The sequence below is a fragment of the Podarcis cretensis genome (genome assembly GCF_951804945.1).
Source record: "Podarcis cretensis genome assembly, chromosome: 1".
Classification (NCBI taxonomy): Eukaryota; Metazoa; Chordata; class Lepidosauria; order Squamata; family Lacertidae; genus Podarcis; species Podarcis cretensis.
Window position 1 is genome coordinate 32832666 of NC_137170.1, and position 22004 is coordinate 32854669.

A 22004-nucleotide genomic window follows, 5' to 3' on the forward strand; every position below is an offset into this window, starting at 1 on the left:
GTACTTATTCTTTCATTTCAGTTTCACAGTTGGCGTCTGAACCTGTATGGAGAAGGTAAATGGGAGCTCAGCAGAATAAAGAAAGACCGAGCCACTCCCTGACTTGTCATGGACAACAGAATAAAAGAATGCAACTAAGGGCTCGGCTGGGTCACATACCAAAGTGCCTTGAAATGAACACACCTTTTACAGGAAGCATGGATCTGAAATATTTCAGGACTTCAAAGCCAGCAGGTGCATTAAGGCTTCTTTGACCCAAAGGTCTCCAGCTTATACTGTGAAGCGGGGATTTAAACGCCTCCCCACCCACCACCTTGCCTTTCTGTATAAATGGCTACCAGTCCATTGTTCTGACTGCTGCGTCTCCCGCTCAAGATCTCTCCCTGAAGGAAGAGGCCTTTGCTGCTTCCATCCTTGCAACTTGTTTAAGTGAAAACAACTTTGAATAACGTTGAAGCAGTGCTGGCAGTGAATGGAGCAGGACCCTTCTCATCTGAGACTGAGAAGGATGTATTTGTTTCAGTATTAGAGCTTCAGCCTCGTTGCCACAGCCAGGAGCCTCCGTGTGGGAAGATCTCTGTCTCTGTTGTGCTCAGGTTACTGCCTTGCTCTTGGTTGCCCACAAGTGTGAAAATACATGTCTGTTTTGGAAGTTTACCAGAAACGTGTATTATACACAGATTCCACCTTCACCCGATGAACCTATTTTTGTTTAAATAAGCGTTCATTAAGGAGCCTGAAAGTGCTGAGGATCTCAGCCCTTCATACCACAACAGTGTACTTCAGGCTTCCTCAACCTCGGCCCTCCAGTTGTTTTTGGCCTACAACTCCCATGATCCCTAGCTAGCAGGACCAGTGGTCAGGGATGATGGGAATTGTAGTCCCAAAACATCTGGAGGGCTGAGGTTGAGGAAGCCTGGTGTACTTCCTCCACATCTTTAGTTTCCATTTGAACCAGCAGAGCAGTTAGAAGGCATGTAATTGACAAGGCTTCAATACATTCAGTAATATTACATGCAGTAATTAATATCTGCAGCTGAGGCAGGTGTCCAGACGGACCTCACTAAAGTGTCTCGGGTGGAAATGCACATGTGTAGTGTCAGCCACTGATTACACAAAGACCAGAGCTGCTCTGGATACAGCTGTCTAGCAGAGAATCTGTGGGCTAATGCCAACCTCAAGGGCTACTTTCTTTGGACTGATTTTTTATTGGATAAGAATAATAAAAGGGAAGAGTGACATGAAAGACAAAGCTTGAAAACGTGTGTGTTTATCTTAAATTGTTTTGAAGTCCAGAATCTGGAAGAAGTCGTGGTAAGGCCCCAGATCTGCACAGCATCCAATTTTTCTATATACTTTTTTCTATTCATACATCCGTACTGCTGCCTCCTCTCTCATTTTAACTACCTGCCCAATGAATGCTTCAAGTGGCAAAAATCGAGTGTTTCCCCCCTCCCAGAACCTGGAGTAAAGTAGACAGACTTGCAGATCTGTTCCATTGTGAATTTTCTTCTTAACTTGAAGTTTATTTAGTTTGGAGATTATTCACTGTGGACTTCGGCTGCAAAGAAAGTAAAACCCCCAGCTTTCTGGTACAATACATAAGCCTTGGAATCCGTACACAGCTGGGAGACCTTCAGAGGGAGGGAGGGAGGGAAGAGACTTTGTGTCCAGCCTTAATAAGCACAATCTTTCCCTGTCTTGGAAAATGATGTTTTTTTGATGGTTGCTTTGGAATTCTTTCATTCACAGTGAATAAACTCCCTTCCTCTTCTGAAAGGGATAACGAGTGTGGAATCGCTGCTGCTTGCAATATACTCTCTTTCTGAGGCTGTTAAGAGAGCATTTGAGCTACCGCCCTTGCTGTTGCTTCTGAATCTGCTTGTGTCCCTCAATGATGTCTTTCACTGCCTCATGATCATCCAAGGTTGTCAGATCTCCCAGCTCATCTGCTTTGTTTTCTACAATCTTCTTCAAAACTCGCCTCATAATCTTCCCTGAGCGAGTCTTGGGCAGACGTTGAGTGACCTGAAGCAGAAAACGAGGGTTAGAGCAAGGCTGGGAAGTGTACATTGCTGACATTAACCTGAGAAAGTGAAATGCACTTGAAATCACACACACACACACACACACACACACACACGTGTACGTACATTTGCGTCTGGAACTCTGCTGCAGCCATGCTCCTCCCACTAGTTCCTCAGGGCAATCCCTCAACCCTCATCTTGCTCATTGCCCTTAGGAAGGAATCCTAGCTTTTAGAGCAACAGCAATTTGGCCAGCTCATAGAAGGCAGTACAGTCGTAACTTGAATCTTGAACACCCTGGAACTCGGACGTTTTGGTTCCCGAACGCTGCAAACCCGGAAGTGTTGTTGTGGTTTATGAACGTTGTTTTGGAACCCGAACGCCTGATGGAGCTTCCATGGCTTCTGATGGGCTGCAGAAGCCACAATTCAGTTTTTGAACATTTTGGAAGTTGAACGGACTTCCAGAATGGATTCCGTTCAACTTCCAAGATACGACTGTATTTGGAACTGAGGCAAATTAGGCTTTTAGGAGCTATCATGCTATGTGTCAGAGTGAGCCCAGGCTAGTGCAGTGCCAGACTTAATATTGGAAAGATCCAAATTCAAATCCCGACTTGGCCATGAACCATCCTTGGCCAGCCACTATCTCCAAGCCTTAACATAGTGCAAGGTTATTGTGAGAATTAAAAAAGGGGAGAGAGAAGTCAATAAATATCCATGCCACCCTAAGGTCCTAGGAGGAAGGGTGGGATATAAATTCAAGTATATGTAGTAAAACTTGCTCAAGGCAGTCTACACACATGTATTTGCTCTCATAACATGAAATGTATGCAGGGCATGTTGGAAGGGAACAGATGAATCCTAAAGGCACTCTTGGAACCCACAAGATCCTTAATGTGGCTATTGCTGCTGTACTAGAATGTTCTGAGGAAACCAACAGTGAGATTGGAAGGATCTGAATACTTTAGCCCATTTAAAAAAATATTTAGATATTAATGCAGTGGTTACACAGCTGGTTTGTATGCTTTTTACCTTAGATCCTGCCCTCAGCTGGATCCAGCCAACTCGTCCTGCTAGTGGAAGCCTGCACAAAGGCTTCTGTTAGTGCAACAGGGCTCACCCCCTCCTCCCCGTTGCACATGCACACCCAAATTGGCTCTTGGGTGGTCGAGGCAGCCCCCAAAACTCTGCACAGGGCGCTGAGAAGTGGGGGGTTGCTCCTCCTGGGAAGCTGAAATGTGTGCGCTGATGGAACAGTCACCTTAAATCCCTCCCTGAACATGCAGCACTATGTAGCGCAAAGTGATTGAAATGTGCGGAAGAGGAAAATCGCTCAGATTGTTACCTGAATATATTCCGGTGCTGCATACTTTGCAATTTCTTTTGAGACGAGCCCTCGAAGCTCAGAGGCCAGGCTCTCCTGAGAGAGATTAGAGACCTTCTTCAGCACAATGAAGGCATAGGCACCTGTGGAAAGAGGAAGCCAGGAGAAGGATGCGCCATCAGCAAGCGTAGAGGTGCCTGGCAAAGCAGACTCTGCTGCTTCTACTCCTGTCATAACCCTCTGCCATCTCTTGGTGTCAGTAAAATAGAAATGAAGAGCGCCTTCGGGTGTTACTTTTTGCAGCACGGCACCTCCTGCCAAGCAACTGCTGCTCATGTAGCAAAGGTAATGTCATAAACGCCACACACCAGTTTCCAGGGGGGAAAGTTTCAATGTGGATTCATGTGGCCGGGAGCTTCAGCAATTACTTCCATGCCAAAGTAAGAAGCATGCTGCAAGGAGGCTTCAATATGCAATCCCTTTTATTTGGTTTTGTGACTTTGTTTTAATTGCTGACCCAGTCTCTTTTGTTGATTTGTCTCATGCAATTTAAAATATATATATGCATGCCCCATTCCTGCCCTGTCCCATTCCACCCCCTTTCAGTCCTGTTTTGGGCATGTATGTTAGCAGGAGCACATGGTGCTGATCGTGTGCAAGAGGGCAGTTGCTTGTAAATAATAAAAATAAATAAATAATAAATGCATAGATAAATAATAAAAAGAAGAGTGGGGTATAATTATCTTCCTTATTTATTGATATTTATTATTTTGTGCTGTAAAAAAAAGTTCAGGCTTGTGCTACAAGATAAATTCGACAGCCTTATGTGCTCCGTACAATAAAATAGGCCTCTGCAGACATGCAGGTGGAAGTCTGGGAGCTTCTGGCTACTGTACATTCTTTTCCTGTGTTCTCGCCATCCTTCCCTGGCCCACAGCATGTATTTTCAACAGCTGGTCTCTGTCACTTCTCCCTGTCAAGGCTTGAATAAACTAGATCAGTGGTTCCCAAACTTTTTTTCCCACGGACCACTTGAAAATTAAGTAGGGCCTTCCCACCCCCCTTTTTTTTCCTGCCTGTTGCAGCAATTGTAACGTGCGGTGCTAGAAGCTGTGTGATTTTTAATTGCTTTTATTTATTATATGTTGTGTTGTATTGCAACTTGAATTCCATACAGAATTCAAGCTGCAGTACAGTAAAATACAGTACAGTGGTACCTCGGGCTACATACGCTTCAGGTTACAGACTCCACTAACCCAGAAATAGTGCTTCAGGTTAAGAACTTTGCTTCAGGATGAGAACAGAAATCGTGCTCTGGCGGCACAGCGGCAGCAGGAGGCCTCATTAGCTTAAGTGGTGCTTCAGGTTAAGAACAGTTTCAGGTTAAGAACGGACCTCCGGAACGAGTTAAGTACTTAACCCGAGATACCACTGTATGAGAAATAAAAACAGCAATATAAATTGCAACTGAAGAGCCTATGAATTTTTAATACAATGGTGTGCAGTCACCCATCTTCCACCACAAATCCACAGCCATGCCACGGAATGCTTGAATGTTCACAGACCACTGGTGGCCCCCGTCCCCCGTCCCCACAGGCTTGGAGCCCCAGGAATAGATATAAGCAGGCACTCATTCCAGCTACCATTAGAAGTTCCCGTGTGGATGCTATGAGTGAGATCCTTCTCTTTGCTCCTGTTTACCCTTCCCAATAATGCAGTAAAGGTGCAAAGAAAAATCCCACTGGAGAGCCACTCAAGGGGGCGCAAGCATTAGCAGCTAGACTTGAATTGCTCACCTTCTCCTTTGATCTTGTGAGGAAATCCAATCACAGCTGATTCTGCCACTGCCCCATGCTTATTCTGAAACACAGGCAGGTCTGTGGTAAGATTCACTTAAAGCAGCAGTTCTCAACCTGTGGATCCCCAGATGATGTTGGACTACAACTCCCACTATCCCTGAGCTCTGGCCTTGCTCCTGACGGGTAAAAGGCTGTGATAGGCCCAGTCCCCACTTTACTATTTATCACTGTTAATACAGATCAGATACACCAGTTGTAAAAAGGGACCAAGTACCACCTCTGAATGTTTATGCTATAGGACAAAAATATAGGGTAAGTCAGAAAGAATATTAAGCTGAAGAAGAAGAAGAAGAAGAGTTTGGATTTGATATCCCGCTTTATCACTACCTGAAGGAGTCTCAAAGCGGCTAACATTCTCCTTTCCCTTCCTCCCCCACAACAAACACTCTGTGAGGTGAGTGAGGCTGAGAGACTTCAGAGAAGTGTGACTAGCCCAAGGTCACCCAGCAGCTGCATGTGGAGGAGCGGGGAATCAAACCCGGTTCACCAGATTACGAGTCCACCGCTCTTAACCACTACACCACACTGAAGATGCTCTTAAGCAAAGAATGCTACCGGGGAATGATGTACTGTGTGGCATGACATCTTCAGAAAATCAGTGTGGTCCAACTGTGAGAAGAGAAGCAATCATGGGTATACTTTGGTAACTAACAGTGCTGTGGCATCTCTTCTGAAGTCTTGTAGTTCAGGACCTTGTCTTCTAAGCCCATTTTAGCAGAACACTAAAGTCTCCCTGAGGTGACTTTGGTAAATTATTAGTTGAGGCATTTGAGATTCCAGTACCTGCTGGATTCTGTGAGTAGAAATCACAGATTCTGCAACTGGGATTCACTGTTTAGTTTACCAAATAAATAAAAATGGAGACATTCATTTACATCCTTCTGGTTATCAAATTTGTTTTGCCTTCGCAATTACTGTCATCCCCTCCCTGCCTTGCTCAGAATCAATGCTGGAGGAGCATTGGCAAAGTAAAAGGACTGGCAAGTTATCATACAACTTGCAGCAGTCAGTCCTGCAGCAGCTAGTATCAGCTGCCAGCTCATAGCACATGCCCATTTTCGTAGGCTGCTGCAAAGACATGGCAGAGACTACTGTGGCAACTGCTGCTTCTGTGAGACCTGGTAAACTCTCTATAGACATGACACAATTTCTTACCACAACGTCTTCTATCTCAGCCGTGCCCAGCCTGTGCCCACTGATGTTGATGACATCATCCAGACGGCCTGTCAACTGGTAGTATCCCTTGCTTGTCCTATACGCTCCATCCCCAGTGAAAAAATATCCTAGGAGGATCAAAACAAGACATCATTTTCACTTCTAACATGCAGAAGGCAATAGATTTTAAACTAGCTTGGGGGATCCTGGGGTTCTTCCATGGGGAGAGGAGCTGCTATTTACTTCTACAAATTTGTTCAGGCAATTGCTGATTGGGTGAATGGTGTTGTGTCCTTAGTTTGACTAAGAAGTTGTACCCCAGTTTTTTCTGGTTCCACAAAGCTCTTGAATACATATGCCCTAAAGAACCTTTTCTTCGAACCCATGGCAATAACCCTTCACTGCTCTCCTTTCCCCTTTCCCTCTCTACAATTCTGTACCTGGGTAAGGCGTCAGGTAGGTCTCCACGAACCTCTGGTGGTCATTGAAAATGGTCCTGGCCATGCCTGGCCATGGCTGAGAAATGCAAAGTGCTCCAGAGACATCATTCTCTGTTAAGAGTTTTCCCTTGAAAACAAGAAATATGGGGTTCTCTTTAAAAATAAATGAATGAATTACAATGTAATGTATTCTGCATATCTAGCTCATGCTGTGCAACCAAGGAAGCAGCTTGTAATTCAGCATTCCGGGGGTTTTGTTTTAAAAGCAAGCTTCTATGTCTGTGGACAAACATCTAGAAACACCTCCACAAAAATATACTTCTTATAAGAAGATTTGGGTTTTCTCGTTGCAGAGTGTGAATCTTCTTCGGCACTGGAGCCTAGTTATCGATTTCTCTTATTCTGTAGTAATTCTCTAATATTTTAAAATTCTTGAGCCTTTGCTAGTTCATTGATTCATTGATTCAAATTAGCCACATCTGTTTCCTCTTTAATTCAACCCTAGCTTCTGTTCGGTGGCCATGATTGTGACAAATAATACAGAAACTGCCTTGGCATAAATGATCAGAAATTCATCCGAAATCCCCCAAAGGATGCAAGAAATTGGGAGGAGATATTGTGCAGAGCAACTCTCAAAGTAGGAAAATCTGTAGGGAAGAAAAACTTGACGGTAGATTCCTGATCTCAAATTCTGCTTGATCCTTCCAAAAATCTTGACCTACAAGCCACATTAGACTGAGATTCTTGCTAATGTGTGTCTGTTAGTTTTTAATATTGATTGCTGTTTACATGACTGAGAATTTACATAAAAGTGGTTGATGATAGATAGGTAGATTAGATAGATAGGATTAAAATTTACTTTGTCATCCAAAAGGGAAGGTTTGATGCCAAAGAATGGTCTCATGGCCATGGCTGGAAGGATCTCATCACCTGGGTTTGAAGGTCGAGGAGCAATACAGATGCCTCCAGTTTCTAAACAAAACAAAACAAAACTTCAACACCCTTGAAATCTGGTCAGTAAGAGAATGCTAACAAGAAAACATTTCTACTTTGTATGATCTCCAGTTCTTTGGAGGCAAATATGCTTTTCCTGTGTTAAGAATGTCAAGAAAGGCCTGAGCCACTGGTCTTCATAAGGAGAAGACAAGTTTTTCTTTCTTTCTTTCTTTCTTTCTTTCTTTCTTTCTTTCTTTCTTTCATTTTATTCATTCATAAATGAATGAATGAATTTCAGGTTTATACATTTCAATAATTTTACAGTTACTTTAACATTTCAAAATTTAACTTACTTCCCCCTCTCTTTCCCATTCTTTCTGCAGTTCCTTAAATTTATTTTTAATATTTTCTGCATATCCAAATTAACTTAATTTGTTCCTTTATTCATCTACTTTAAATATATACTCTGTAGGCTATTACAATAATCCTGCCACTGTTCATAGCTGTTTACAATTTGTTTGTAAATATTCAATAAACCATTTCCATCCTTTTATAAAATGTTTGCTATCTTGGTTTCTTATTTTTCCAGTAAGTTTTGCCATTTCTGTATATTCCATAAGTTTTTGTATCCATTTTTCTTTTGCTGGGACAAGTTTCTTGATTGATTGAATACATCCCTATATGCAAATAACTGAAACTGCACGGGTTCTCTTCAGATCCTACTTAACAAGTTGTGTAAAATGATAGTCTTCCTACCTGTCTGCCACCAGGTATCCACTACAGGGCACCGTCCATCTCCGACAACTTTGAAGTACCACTCCCATGCTTCTGTGTTGATAGGTTCTCCCACTGCAAGAGGAAGAAAAGAAGCAAACAGCTTGTAAGAAAGAAGCACCTGCAAGCTTTAGACGTCACAACACCCTGTCCAATGGAATAAATTAAATCTCTTGTCAGCCAGTCCTTTTTGCATTCCCTTATATATTCTCTGTGAAGCAGCAGTGGTATATAAATATATTTGGATCTGTCTGATCATTTCCACATTCCACCCAGCAGAGCTGTTGTGTAATTTTAGGCTCTGGACTTGAATCGTCTTGGGTGAGGAGCTCTTTAGAGGGCCATGTGGATTACTGCAGGTACTTCAAAGTGTGATAAGCCAGCTCCAATGTGTCTGCCTTGGACTTCTGCCCCAAAGTCCTGACCTGATGGCACCACAGATTCCATGAATCCACCTCCTGCGAAATATTCAACCAAATTTGTAAACTTGGTTATTCTTTTATGTGGCTTTGCCATGAATGCAAATTTCCAGTGCGATAGCTACCTGATCCAAGGATTTTGAGGGAAGATCTGTCATATTTCTTTACCCAATCATCCCCGTATCTAAGCAGTAGGCGAATAGCTGTAGGGGCTCCATAGAATTGATTTATCTTTAACCTCTCCACAGTTTCCCAGTAACGTCCTGAAATAAAAAGATGAAACCAGTTACCTCAGGAAGTGGTCATTATCCCCTGTGTTTGAATTAGCCATGCTTTGTTGTATTTTTCAAGCATGTGAAGCCCAACTTGACATAAACAAGCATGATTCTAAACGGGCCAATTGGCCTCTCTTTAACTTGACAACCTCTTCTTTATCTAATCCATGATCCCTGGGCTGCATCCGGCCCACCACCATCTAGTTCTCCCTATCTAGGTCAATCGTTCAATTTTTGTTTTACTGACCACTCCAACTGTGACCCACCTAAAAAAAAAATTCTTTAAAAAATACCACAGAAGCTTTTATTCATGAGCACTCCCATGGTTGGGTGGACACATGGACAGGCTACTCAGGTGAGGCAAGGAGGAATCTGGTGAAGAAGAGGGAACAGGAGGACAGAGATGCAGGTGGTTGCCCAGGCAAGCGGCCCAGGTGAGCCACAGAGGACTTTTTTGGAGTGTTGTTGTAAAGGGAGCAGGTTGTCCAAATGTAAAGGGAGGGGGAAGAGTTGGCAATGGGGTGAGGCTTGGCAGGGCATGGAGGGCAAGCAAGGTTGGTGAGGGAAGGAAGATGGGATACAACCTCTGGTAGTATATGTATGCAGAGTGACTCATTACTCCTTTTTCTTACGAATGAAATGGAGCAAAAATGTTTACAACACCTTGATTAATGTATTTATTGGCAAGGGTAGAGCTAAGAAGTGGGGTTTTACAAAGGCAACTTCACTTTAAGGCAACAGCCTTGTCCACAGCCATTTATTGTGTCTACTGTTTTGTTTTTTACCTGGATTAGGGTACACTGGAGTGCTCTCAAAAAGGACTGTGGTTCCTCCGTTGCACAAAGGGCCATATACCACATAGCTGTGCCCTGTGATCCAGCCAATGTCTGCAATGCAGCCAAATACATCTCCATCATGGTAGTCAAACACATACTGCAGGAAAGCAAGCAATGTAAGAAATGAGAACAGCTTCCTCCCCACCCAACGAATTTACATAACTTCTATTGGGTAAAAGTTATCTATAGTTGGGGTACTGTTTCCGTGCTGGAAAACTTGCCAACATTCATACTTCCTGTTTTTCTTCCCTTTAATATCTCTGGCCAGACATGTTTAGAGTAAAATGAACTTTTCTAATACGGTGCCAAGAGACAGATACTTCTTTTTAAAAAGCACTGTGTGAACATGCCCAGTGGGAAGCAATGTCATAGAACAACAAAATGGAAAAACCAAATGTTTGGGTGCAGTGGTGTTCATAGCAATTATCAGTCTCAGTAGTGGCAAAAGTGGCTTAGCCTGCTGGCTATGCTTGTTTTATCCAGAGTTGTAACACCCTCGGTGCTTTAAAATGATTCGACCAAGTCCTTCCATCCTTTACATAGCTTGCAATTACAATTAGAAATTCAACAAATGCTCTCCAGGCCTGGAGGAGACATTCTTGCTTCCTCTGCTGAACAAATGCTGGGTATGCATGGCTTGCCACAGAAACCAGCTCTATCAACAGCAGGGTTTGAGCCTAATTAGGCCTGGCTCATGAGGCCATTTCCCCCAAACCACACTCATCTGCCTCATGCCTGCCATCATATGCGACAGGCATGGGGCATCTAGAGAGATGACTGCAACCTTAACATCGTGTTCCTGTTTGTCCCTTGCTGTAACCAGCAATCATAATTTCAGAGCTTGTTGTAATTTCTGTTGCTCAGTCTCCTGGCTATAAATGTGGCTGGCTTTTTAATACTGCCCTGGAGCAAAATAGAGTTATAGCATATTCAGCGACAACTGGACTGCATGGCTGATGATCCACTTGGCAAAACTTATTTTTATTGGGTCCATTTCTTGTAGTTTCACTTTCTGTCTTCTTTTAAACCAGATCATTATCAAATGCATCCTCTCTAGGTTTTTTGGCTGTTGCTTCTGCAGCTGTTATGTAAAACAATACCCTGTGCCCTCTCCTCTCCCCACTCTCTGAGCTTATTGTTATTGGGGTTGCTGTAGCAATGTCACCCTCCTGGTGACAGATGAGGATTCCAGAGGAGCAGATTTGAGGAGTGTGGGTCAGCATGTTTGCAATGGAAACTTGCCATTCTCTGGGTTGCTTCATTGTGAAGACACCACCAAGAGTGCTGCTTCCAGCAGGGAGAAAAAAAGCAGAAATCCACTGCAATCCGATCTTGTGGTTTTCAAAGGCATTTGGAAGCTCTGTGACCAATATTCCAACTTTTTTTTTTTCCTTTCCAGGAAAATGTAGGTTTGAACACTGGATGAATGCTTAACCCTTTCCCTATGAGCCATTTTTCTGAGCAAAACTATTCCCCTCCGTTTTATGAGAACCTGCCAAGGCAGAAGCAGCTGGGGAGGGGGGATTTTATTTGCAATAGTAGCCTATGAAAAAATGGATTGAGTATTCCTTCCCCAGCACAGCGCCTGAAATCAAATTTATAGCCACTAATGTCTGCATTGGTCCGTATAGTTAAAGCTATGGTTTTCCCAGTAGTGATGTATGGAAGTGAGAGCTGGACCATAAAGAAGGCTGATCGCCGAAGAATTGATGCTTTTGAATTATGGTGCTGGAGGAGACTCTTGAGAGTCCCATGGACTGCAAGAAGATCAAACCTCTCCATTCTGAAGGAAATCAGCCCTGAGTGCTCACTGGAAGGACAGATTGTGAAGCTGAGGCTCCAGTACTTTGGCCACCTCATGAGAAGAGAAGACTCCCTGGAGAAGACCCTGATGTTGGGAAAGATGGAGGGCACAAGGAGAAGGGGGCGACAGAGGACGAGATGGTTGGATAGTGTTTTCGAGGTTACCAGCATGAGTCTGACCAAGCTGCGGGGGGCAGTGGAGGACAGGAGTGCCTGGCGTTCTCTGGTCCATGGGGTCACGAAGAGTCGGACACGACTAAACGACTAAACAACAACAACAATGTCTGCATTTCCTTTTAAAAATAATACATTAGGAGATGGATGAACCAAATCACAGAGTAGCCTCAAAGTAACACAGCGGCGTAGCGTGGGTTGTCAGCACCCGGGGAAAGGCAAGTAATTTGCGCCCCCTAACCCGGGGCAAGGCAAGTAATTTGCGCCCCTAACCCCTAACCTGCCGCCGCTGCCAGCTTCTTCTTGCTGCTGCCTGGGCTGGTAGGATGTGGTTCTCTCCCGCTGCGCTGGGCGGCCGCTGCACTGTCCCTCCCCCAGATAGTCCCTCCCTCCCTCTCTCTCCGCTCCGCTCCGCACCGCAACACACGCCTGGCACCCTCCCCCTCCACAGTGGGCGGCGACCCGGCAGCTCGGATCGGATTCGCACAGCCAACACTGCAGTGAGAGAGAGTGAGTGAGCCAGGTAGGGGCAGAGAGCTGCGAGCGCGCCCCCCCCAATGTTGCGCCCGGTGCGGCTGGCCCCCCCTGCACCCCCCACGCTACGCCACTGAAGTAACATATTGCACAGATGCCTTCTCCTATGTCCTGTGCCAAAGAATTGCAGCTAGAAGTGGTAAAAATGTAACTTCTGATGATGAATTCACTTGATTCTCAGTCCGAACTGATCATATTTAATCAGTATTAAATCCCATTATCGGTTATATTAATGTGTAAACCTGGGATCAGGCTTCCAGAGAAAGGCTACACTCCTATGCACACTTACTTGGGAATAGGCCCCGCTGAATACCGTGAGAATGACTTTTGATAGACATGTCTAGATCTGATCTATACTTTTGCAATTCTCTACACACTAACCTGGCAGTCAGCTCCACTGAATGCAGTGGGATTTAGAGTGCATCTGTAAAGGGGGCTTAATACTGCAAACAGGCTATTGGTTAGAGTGTGGTGCTGATAATGCCAAGGTTTGATCCCCAAATTGGACATCTGCATATTCCTGCAGTGCAGGGGGTTGGACTAGATGATTCTCGGGGTCCCTTCCAACACTACAATTCTATGATGCTACGATTCTAATTGCAAACAGGTCATTGGCAACCGTTTAAAAAACTAAATAGATTTTCCCTAGAAAAGGTAACTCTACAGTCGGGATAATTGTTCAGTTGTTTGCTTTAGGTGGGGTTGTACTGCCCCTGAAAGAGCACATTTGTAGTCTGAGGATGCTCCTGGCTCCATCTTTGTCACTGGAGGCCCAGGTGGCTAGGAGTGTCTTTTACCAGCTTTGACTGGTAAAACAGATATGGCTGTTTCTGGACCGTGAAATTCTGATCACTGACATTGGTAACCTCCAGGCAGGCTTACTGCAATGCGCTCCTTGTGGGGCTCTCCCTTGAGGTTGGTCCAGAAGCTGTAGCTGGTGGGAAATGCAAGAGCTTAACTGCTCTTTGGGCAGGATATTACCAACATGTTACCCTGCTGTCGAAATAAATGCACTGGCTGACAGGGCTACTGTCAGTTCAAGGTCTTGGTTTTGGTGTATAATGTCCTATACAGATATGTGAAATGTTGCCTCATTCCTTATATACCTGAGTCAATCATTGTGAGGGCTGCCTATATATACCAACTTATTAGGAGGTCCACATCACACCATATAAGAACGGAGTTAATAATAATAATAATAATAATAATAATAATAATATTTTTTTATTTATACCCTGCCCTTCCCATTTCAAAAACAGGGCTCAGGGCAGCTAACAACAAACTTAATTATAAAAGCAGCTTAAAATACAGTATAAAAACATGAATAACAATAAAATTCAAAAATCAATTTAGGGGAAATAAGCATTACATAATCCCCAGGGCTAGCTGGCTGAACTTGGGCCAGTGAGGAGCCCTACTTGGGCCAGTGAGGAGACCAGGGGAGACCAGGGGAGAATTAGCTGTGGGTAATCTTCATAAAAGGGCAGGGGGAGGAAAGGGAAATAAAATATCAGGCTGAATTCAAATTAAAGACCAAGCAGAACAGCTCTGTCTTACAGGCCCGATGGAAGGAGGTTAAATCCTGAAGGGCCCTAGTCTCATGGGACAGAGCATTCCACCAGGTGGTGTTCCATTGGTGTTATGGCACCTACCCTTTGAAAATCCATACCCTAAAACATTAGACAGGTAATGTCTCTGTTGCCTTTTTGGCACCTACTGAAGACTTTCATCATCCAAGAAGCCTTTTAAGCATAGCTCTTTCCCAGTCTGCATCTGTACAGAAATTGATTTGAGCTCTGTAAGCCAAATAAACACGTTCCCCGAAGCGTCTGCACAGCTTTCATCGTGGTGAGACACCAGTTTTGATTGAGGCTGCTCGCTGTGCCTGGCTTTGGGTCTCTGTCACCTTAGCTGCTGTCGAGCCTGTGACCAGTCAGATTCTCCCTTAGTGAGGAGTAAATTATAGCCGGCAGCTCCTGAGCGGCTCTCCGGTAGCAGATGCATAGAAGGAAATATGACATGGCAGGTTAGCAGGGTTTAATTGTCCTCTGTGAAGTTATGGGATATCTCTGCTCTGTACATTTGTGCGTACTCACCTTGTGCGTGATGGCAGCGTACAGCAAATAACCTGCCTGGGTGTGGACCAGTCCTTTGGGTTTTCCAGTACTTCCTGAAGTGTAGAGGAGGAACAGTAAATCTTCACTCTCCAAGGCAGCAGGCTCACAGGTCACGTCCTCCTTCATCATCTCCTGTCACAGGAAGCAGAGAAGCTCTCTCAATAGGCTCTCTTCACAGCCCCCAGGCCTCCTTCACTTCCCCCTGCACCAAGGGCCAAATTAAGAAGGAAGCTTAGTGGGACTGGGCCCACCTTTTCCGCACACACATCTCCACTGCCCCAAGCCTTTGGGGTATTTTTAAGCACATCTCAAATTCTCATGGCTGAAGAAAGAAGCTTGGCAGTATATTAGCTCCACAAGTATAGCCTCCATTGCTCCTACTGATATGGGTAGGAACATAGGAAGCTGCCTTATGTAGTCAGACCATTGGGCCATTGTCTACACACTAACTGGCCAGATGCTCTGCCGCTAAGCTATGGCCCATCCCCATAAAAATGATGAAAAGAGACCCCATGTCTTCTATATGCTTTTAAAAGCAGGTGTTATTGCAACTTACATATTTAGCATCTTGTCTAGTTTGACACTACCACACCATTTCCACCTTATTGTTCTATTTCTGTAGAAACAAATCGAGCTTTTCTTTGGGGAGGGGCGGGGAATTTTAATCAGGTAACTGCAAGCAGGATTAAATACCCCTCCCCTGCTGCTAAAATCTCACTCCAAAGGGTGAAGCTGCTATCGGCATCTTTTTTTAAAAAAAAGTTGATCCTAGTGCAGATTCCTAAAGATTCCCCTGCATCTTCCTCAATAACATCTCAATAATGGATATAAGAAGACTTAAATAGTGGGTTTCCTCCCCCCAGATGTTTGACAGCAGCTTCAGAAATGTATTATATGTAGGAACCATCAGTCATGGAGGCCCTGCTCACATGTCTGCCAGTAGGATATATGAGCTCATGAGAGGCAGGGCCTTTTGTGTGCTGGTCCCATCCTCACAGAATGCTCTTCCATAGCAAGTTTACCTGGCTCCCTTCCTTATTATTCTTAAATGGGCCTTAAACCTTTCAGTCTTTCAATTTATGCTGGTTTTCTATTACATATTCTACTGTTCTAGTTTTCACTGTTACTGAAATCCTAATATGTATGTATTTCAAATTTTATATTAATGTTGATGTTGCAGCTAATTGAATCTTAGAAATATACCTTACTTTTTATTTTATTTTATTGTAAACTGCTTTGAGAAGGTTTAGAATATTTTCAGGGCAGCATTAAAACATTTTAAATAAATGAATGTATGAAATTGCAGGTGAGCACTGTGAATGACCACTCCCGCCATGCTGTTATGTGCTGGCGGGAAGGAGGAGAAGAAGAGAGGCATGAGAGGAGCAGGTGGCCCCAGTGCTTATCTATAGCTTATGGCATACATAAACTATGGCTTATGGAGCCAACAATGATGTTCAAATATAGCCTATGAGTGGGGCATTGGTTCTCACCTCCTCCAGCAGTATATCCAGGCCTGACATGGGCACCTTCTTATCAGTCCTCCTTGAAACAAAAACCCGCTTCACCTTTGGACACAATTCAAGAGCCTCGTCCACTGTCTGCTTTAGCTCAACCAACTTGCCCCCTCGCAAGCCTTGGTTCACTGTGATCACTGTTTCAGACTGAGCTGGAGAAGATGAAAGAAAACAATACAGATGCAACATACTGTACCCTTTCCCCCTGCATGGGACACGGGTGGTGCTGTGGTCTAAACCACGGGGCCTCTTGGCCTTGCCAATCAGAAGGTCGGCGGTTCGAATCCCTGCAACGGGGTGAGCTTCCGTTGCTCTGTCCCAGCTCCTGCCAATCTAGCAGTTTGAAAACACACCAGTGCAAGTAGATAAATAGGTACCGCTATGGCGGGAAGGTAAATGGCGTTTCCGCGGGCTCTAGTTTCCATCATGGTGTTCCATTGCAGTTTAGTCATGCTGGTCACATGACCCAGAAAGCTGTCTGTGGACAAATGCCAGCTCCCTCAGCCTGAAAGTAAGATAAGCACCACAACCCCATAGTCACCTTTGACTGGACTTAACTGTCCAGGGGTTCTTTACTACTTCTTCTTCTTCTTTACCCTTTCCCCCCAGCTCAAGTATATAGAGGGAGTGAATTCCTTCCTCTAGAAAATCCCTTCCTAATGCTGGTAGGGATTCCTTCACAAATGTGCTTTGCTATAAAGTAATTCCACAGCCTGCCATGAGCTCTGCAGTGCTTTTGGGATCAGGCTTGGGTTGGGAGATTCAACGCAGGAGAAGGGAGGGAAAGAGTGTCATGATTAAAATGATATTTTTTTTAAAGACACCCCTTTCCATACTTTTCTTTCCATCAAGACTGGAGGACAGAGTGCTCTAATACATAAGGACTTTTGGTAAGAGAACATTAACGGCAGAAATATTTGCATATAAATCACTATTTCTGCACACTCAGTTGGTCCCTGAGGCTGTATATAAAGTTAGTAAAAGAAAAATGAAGAAAAGGACGTGTGCAGTCCTCAGCGAAGGTGGCTCTTACCATCATGGATCCTGTCAGCCAATGCAACGGAACTGAATCCAGCAAATACCACTGTGTGTATTGCTCCAATTCGGGCACAGGCTAACATACTTGCCACAGCCATCGGACACGGGGGCATGTAAATGGTGACTCGGTCACCTTTCTTCACTCCATGTCGCTTCAAGGTGTTCCCAAGGCGGCATGTCATCTCTAGCAATTCTCTGTCCAAAGAAAACACCTGGTTGTTTAGATACCGTCTTTAAAAAAAAAGCAAACAAACCCCACCAATCTCTTCTGAATCATGTTAAGGACAATAACTACAGAGCACCACATGTATGAGCTTTAGCACTGACTCCCTTGTATCTTCCATCAAAAGTAAAAGGAATAAGGAAGATATGGAAGGCTAATGTCATACTGGGCTAGAGGGAACTTTTTTTCCCTTAGTATAAAATGGAAGAAGAAGAAGAAGAAGAAGAAGAAGAAGAAGAAGAAGAAGAAGAAGAAGAAGAAGAGTAGTAGTAGTAGTAGTTTGGATTTGATATCCCGCTTTATCACTACCTGAAGGTGTCCCAAAGCGGCTAACATTCTCTTTTCCCTTCCTCCCCCACAACAAACACTCTGTGAGGTGAGTGAGGCTGAGAGACTTCAGAGAAGTGTGACTGGCCCAAGGTCACCCAGCAGCTGCAGGTGGAGGAGCGGAGACGCGAACCCGGTTCCCCAGATTACGAGACTACCACTCTTAACCACTACACCACACTGCAGTAACCCTGCTCTGATGGCAGCTGGAGTCTAGCAACATCTGGAGGGCCACCAAAGCCGTCTTTCCTATTGGGCTTAGTGGCGCGTTACACCAGGGCACCAGCCTCTCAGGGGTGCCCCAGTGAGTGGAGGAGCTGTGCAGCTTTGCCAGTGGCCTCCCCTTTCCCTGCACGCCCACCAGCTATGCCCCATAAACCATATAGCTGGCAGGCGGGCAGCTTGCCTCCCAAGCCTCCGCGGAAGGAGAGTGATCCCTGCAGAGGCTTGGGAAAAGGTCGACAACTCTGGGAAAGGGGGGGGGGGGCGCCGAAGGGCTCTTTGCACCACGGCACTGGATATGCTTAAGACGGCCATGAGGGCCACAGGTTGCCCATCCCTAAAAAGTATCACTTTATATACTGAAATTTGAGCTCTGATATTAAGACACAGCATTGCAATATTAAGAACAGCATTGCAACTTGCAGGCTGAGCTTAACATTAAGGAATGAGAACTATAAACTGACTGCATTGTGACATTTTCTCCAAATGAATGATGTCCACACATATTAGAAAACCGAATAGTTTTTAAATGCAGTGCAAAAAGGCAAGCAATTACCTGTATGTAATCCGTTCCTCTTGCCCAGGCTCATCTTTCTCCCAGATCAGGGCAACTTTATTGGGGGCTTTGTGGACATGTCTATCCAAACAGTTGACTAAAAGAGAAGGTGCTCATTAATGACAGGCTCAGGTGTCTGCAGTTTACCCCATGTTATGGAGAAAGTGGATAGTTAATAATAATAATAATAATAATAATAATAATAATAATAATAATAGTGTCATTATTGCCCCAGGCACTCTGAGTGGTTTCCTGCATATACAAAAGCATAATAAATATTATTAACACATAAAAGTACTGGAATTATCGATATTAAGTATTCCATAAATGTACAAGAACAGACTGGCCATCATCAGATTGCTGAGTGACAATTTTGCCGCTGATTTGTAACAAATTGTACAGTAGATTGTGCAGGTAGCACTTGCCCCGTGTCAACTACACTGCCTAAGGTCAATTGCACAACCTATTATCAATACGCAGAAGTCAAAGCTGTACATCCCAAGTTAATTATTTGCACAGCCCAAAACACATCAGTTGCACAACCTTTGTAGATTGTACATCCTGTAATAGATTAGCTGTACAGCTTGTATTATTTCGTTTCACAACTCATACTACATTAGTTGCTCATTTTGACCATCTGAAATTGTAGCGGAAAGTAAGGTTCAATGCCACCAGTCCATTACATTTCAAAAACGCTTCTGTTTACTAGACACTCAGATTCATTTCTTAATCCCCAGTCTCTCTATAGCAGTTATTAAGGCAATGAACACAGCTGAATAATCAGCTATTTGGTACAATGTGAGACACTTTGGCGCTCAGCAAATCATAGCTAGCGTTCCACAGTTTATGTTAATCGTGGTGTGGGTTACTGCTCACCGAGTCTCCATTTCTGCCACTTTACAATCTCCTTTTTCTTAGTTATTTTAAATATATATATATATTCTACCCTTCAACAGAGTCAGTGTGGTGTAGCGTTTAGTGTGTTGGATGAGGACCTGGGAGACCATTGTCAGTCAGGATATAGAATCCTGGGCACTTGATACGGCACCAGGCTAGACTATTTTGCAAATCGCTTTGAGGGGTTTTTTTCCCTTTAAAAAACAACAACAAGTAAGCGGTATATAAATTTAATGAAATAAATAAATAATAGATAGTGTGGCAACTCAAAAGAATTGGGCAATATCTTGTCCCAGAAGAATTCTTAAACAAAGATGTGGTCGATGGTTGCACCCTAAATCTTTGAACGCTAAAACGGAAAATATATTTGGTGTACAATAGGCAACAGAACAGCCACATACTTGAACAAATAAACAATTTTATCCATTAGTGTGCTTTGGGAAGCCAGATATTTCCCACCACACATTTTACATGGTGTGTTCCACATGCTTGCATGATGCTTCCACTCATTATTTGATTATATTGTGGTTCTCTTCTAGTCAGTCTGAGCCCCCTGGACTCAAATTTGGTGTGACTGGAATGTGAACGTTTGAACCCCAGCATGTTAAACTTGCAGGGTGCAAAAACCAGGCACACTGCAATAAGCTTTGGACAGAACTTTTACCTCAAAGTCAGTAGATTATGATCTAATCTATAAGAAATAAAATAATTCCCAGATCTGGAACAAAGCAACAAGGCAATGAATCTCAGCTTAAGGCCTGTTATTGTTTTTCTGTACATTATATTATTATCGTCACATTTATTTTTATCCTATTCTTTCCCCAAAGAGGCCAGGACAGCATGGAGAGCTTCCCCCAATCTCTTCTCACAACAACCCTGTGGTGTAAGCCAGTCTGAGAAATGGTAGCTACCCAGCGTGAGCTTCAAGGTTGAGGAGGTATTCGAATGCACATCACAGCTCCATGCAATGCCCCACACCAGCTTCCTTCAAGTGTTTTGCCACCTTGAATGCAATGTTTATACTGGATAATAAAAAAGAATCCAGTCTATGGAAGTTAGAATTCTTCCCCTACAGGCGGGGGGGGGGGGAGAACAGCAGGTTTTCTCCTTACCTGCTACATTTAGCTGCCCTCCAAGGAACCAGGTCAGGTGGCCCTGCTGCAGGTTACAGTTATTGACAGAATGAAAAGGATTGATCCACAGAAGCCGGCTTCTCCCTAGTGCTCCCCAGAATTCATCTGTTTGTTCCACAGATACCTGGTACAACCCGTGGTGGTCCTTTGGTCCAGGAAAAGAGGTGGCCTCTGGCATGTATGCAGTTAGTGCCCCTTTGCTCCACGCTCTGAATATGTAAGAGGACAATTTGCCTCCAGGGGCAATTTCTGCGAAACAGTTTCTAGCAAACAGCCAGGCCATGATCCCGGGGTAGAAGAGAAACCCCTGTCCCTCAGCCAAGCCAAGCTTCTTCTTCTCTAAGCATAAATCCTAGGTTTGGAAAACGTGGCGTCTTTTCCCTCCCACGGAGAGATGTAGGCTCATTCGCTCCTTGGTCACCAAACCGTAAATCCACGTTGAGAAAGAGAGTTCAACAGAGCGTTCCACTCTCTCCCTGAAAAAGAAACAACCAACCACACATCTCCTGCTCCTCTTCCAAAGAAAATATGCAAAGGAAATTCAATCTCTTTGAAGGGAGGAGTAGGAGGTGGGGTTTAGGAATGTCCAACTGGAATAACCTTCATGCTAATCTGAATCTCCTCCTGTACTGAAGCCAGTTATGGCTGTTAGTTGTATGCATAGCCACAGTTTATCCAGACTGGACTGTGTTGGCTCACACTGTGTTGCATTCCTCTTCTAGTAACTACTCTGCAATAGATACGGGGAAAAAATAATCTGCTTGTGAAGTACAGCATGCACTGGGGTATGTAACATGTAGATTGCAGTGTGCCAGTTCGTGATAAAAGGAAAAAGAGGCCCCTAGCCCAATTTATTCCTTACACTCCTGAACTTGCTTTTCCAGCACAAACATTAAAGACACCGGCAGATGTAGTTCCCCTGCTGCAATAGCTTTGGTGTTGTATTTTTCCAGGAAACCCAGGGGTTTATTGGAAATTTATCACAGCTTTCTAAATGACAAGACCAATGCAGGCATGTTTCCCTGAAATGATAGTTCGCTTACAACCACCGAACATTCCCAGCAATGTGTTGGATGCAAGTGGCACAACAATGAACAGGCCCACTGCTCCGATGTGAACAATCATGTGACCTAGGACAGTTCCCACAATCCCTTGTGCAGGAGATCCACAGAAGATGGGCAGGGATTCCTTGCCAGATGTAGAAAAGGGTTCCCTGGCTCTAGAAAGTATGAAAGTCTTAACTGTTGCCATTCCAGCAGTTATATTTGTATCTTTGCTACAGGCTTCTTCTTTTTCCTCACGTGCAGGCAAAACCCGATTTACACTCAGGTTATGTTCCTGAACCCTGCACCCGTTCCACCTCTACCCCATTATGCCCCCTTTCCCTGCCACTTCCAGGTCGCAGTGATGCGTGCA

General features: G+C 44.2%; 2 protein-coding genes across 6 annotated transcripts in view; one reads left to right on the forward strand and one right to left on the reverse strand.

Annotated features, from left to right (window-relative positions):
- ABCD4 (ATP binding cassette subfamily D member 4) overlaps positions 1-1487 on the forward strand; it is a 33873-nt gene extending 32386 nt beyond the window's left edge. For all 5 annotated transcript variants that reach the window (XM_079972169.1, XM_079972168.1, XM_079972173.1 and 2 more), the window contains 2 exons: positions 22-1077; positions 1126-1487. In XM_079972169.1, the coding sequence (XP_079828295.1) occupies positions 22-102 (81 nt within the window). In that variant the 3' untranslated portion in view covers positions 103-1077; positions 1126-1487. The remainder of the gene's footprint in view (positions 1-21; positions 1078-1125) is intronic.
- A 6-nt stretch (positions 1488-1493) lies between these two features.
- Positions 1494-21214, reverse strand: LOC307213833 (acetyl-coenzyme A synthetase 2-like, mitochondrial). Its single transcript, XM_079972064.1, has 14 exons — positions 20568-21214; positions 18559-18655; positions 17226-17425; positions 16169-16344; positions 14655-14807; positions 9997-10144; positions 9062-9199; positions 8500-8592; positions 7667-7779; positions 6808-6934; positions 6368-6495; positions 5150-5213; positions 3375-3496; positions 1494-2028 (listed from the first exon to the last, which is right to left on the reverse strand). Exons 1-14 carry the CDS (start codon positions 20869-20871, stop codon positions 1852-1854), a joined length of 2040 nt encoding a protein of 679 aa, XP_079828190.1. The 5' UTR covers positions 20872-21214; the 3' UTR covers positions 1494-1851.
- Between the last annotated feature and the right edge of the window lie 790 nt (positions 21215-22004).

Coding starts and splice junctions, on each gene's coding strand:
- LOC307213833 (XM_079972064.1), bottom strand. CDS start 20,871: ATGGCCTGGCTGTTTGCTAGAAACTGTTTCGCAGAAATTGCCCCTGGA. Junction 17,426..18,558: donor GAGGAACGGATTACATACAG/GTAATTGCTTGC, acceptor TTCTTTGGACAG/AGAATTGCTAGAGATGACAT. Junction 3,497..5,149: donor TCACAAGATCAAAGGAGAAG/GTGAGCAATTCA, acceptor CTCTTTCCACAG/GTGCCTATGCCTTCATTGTG.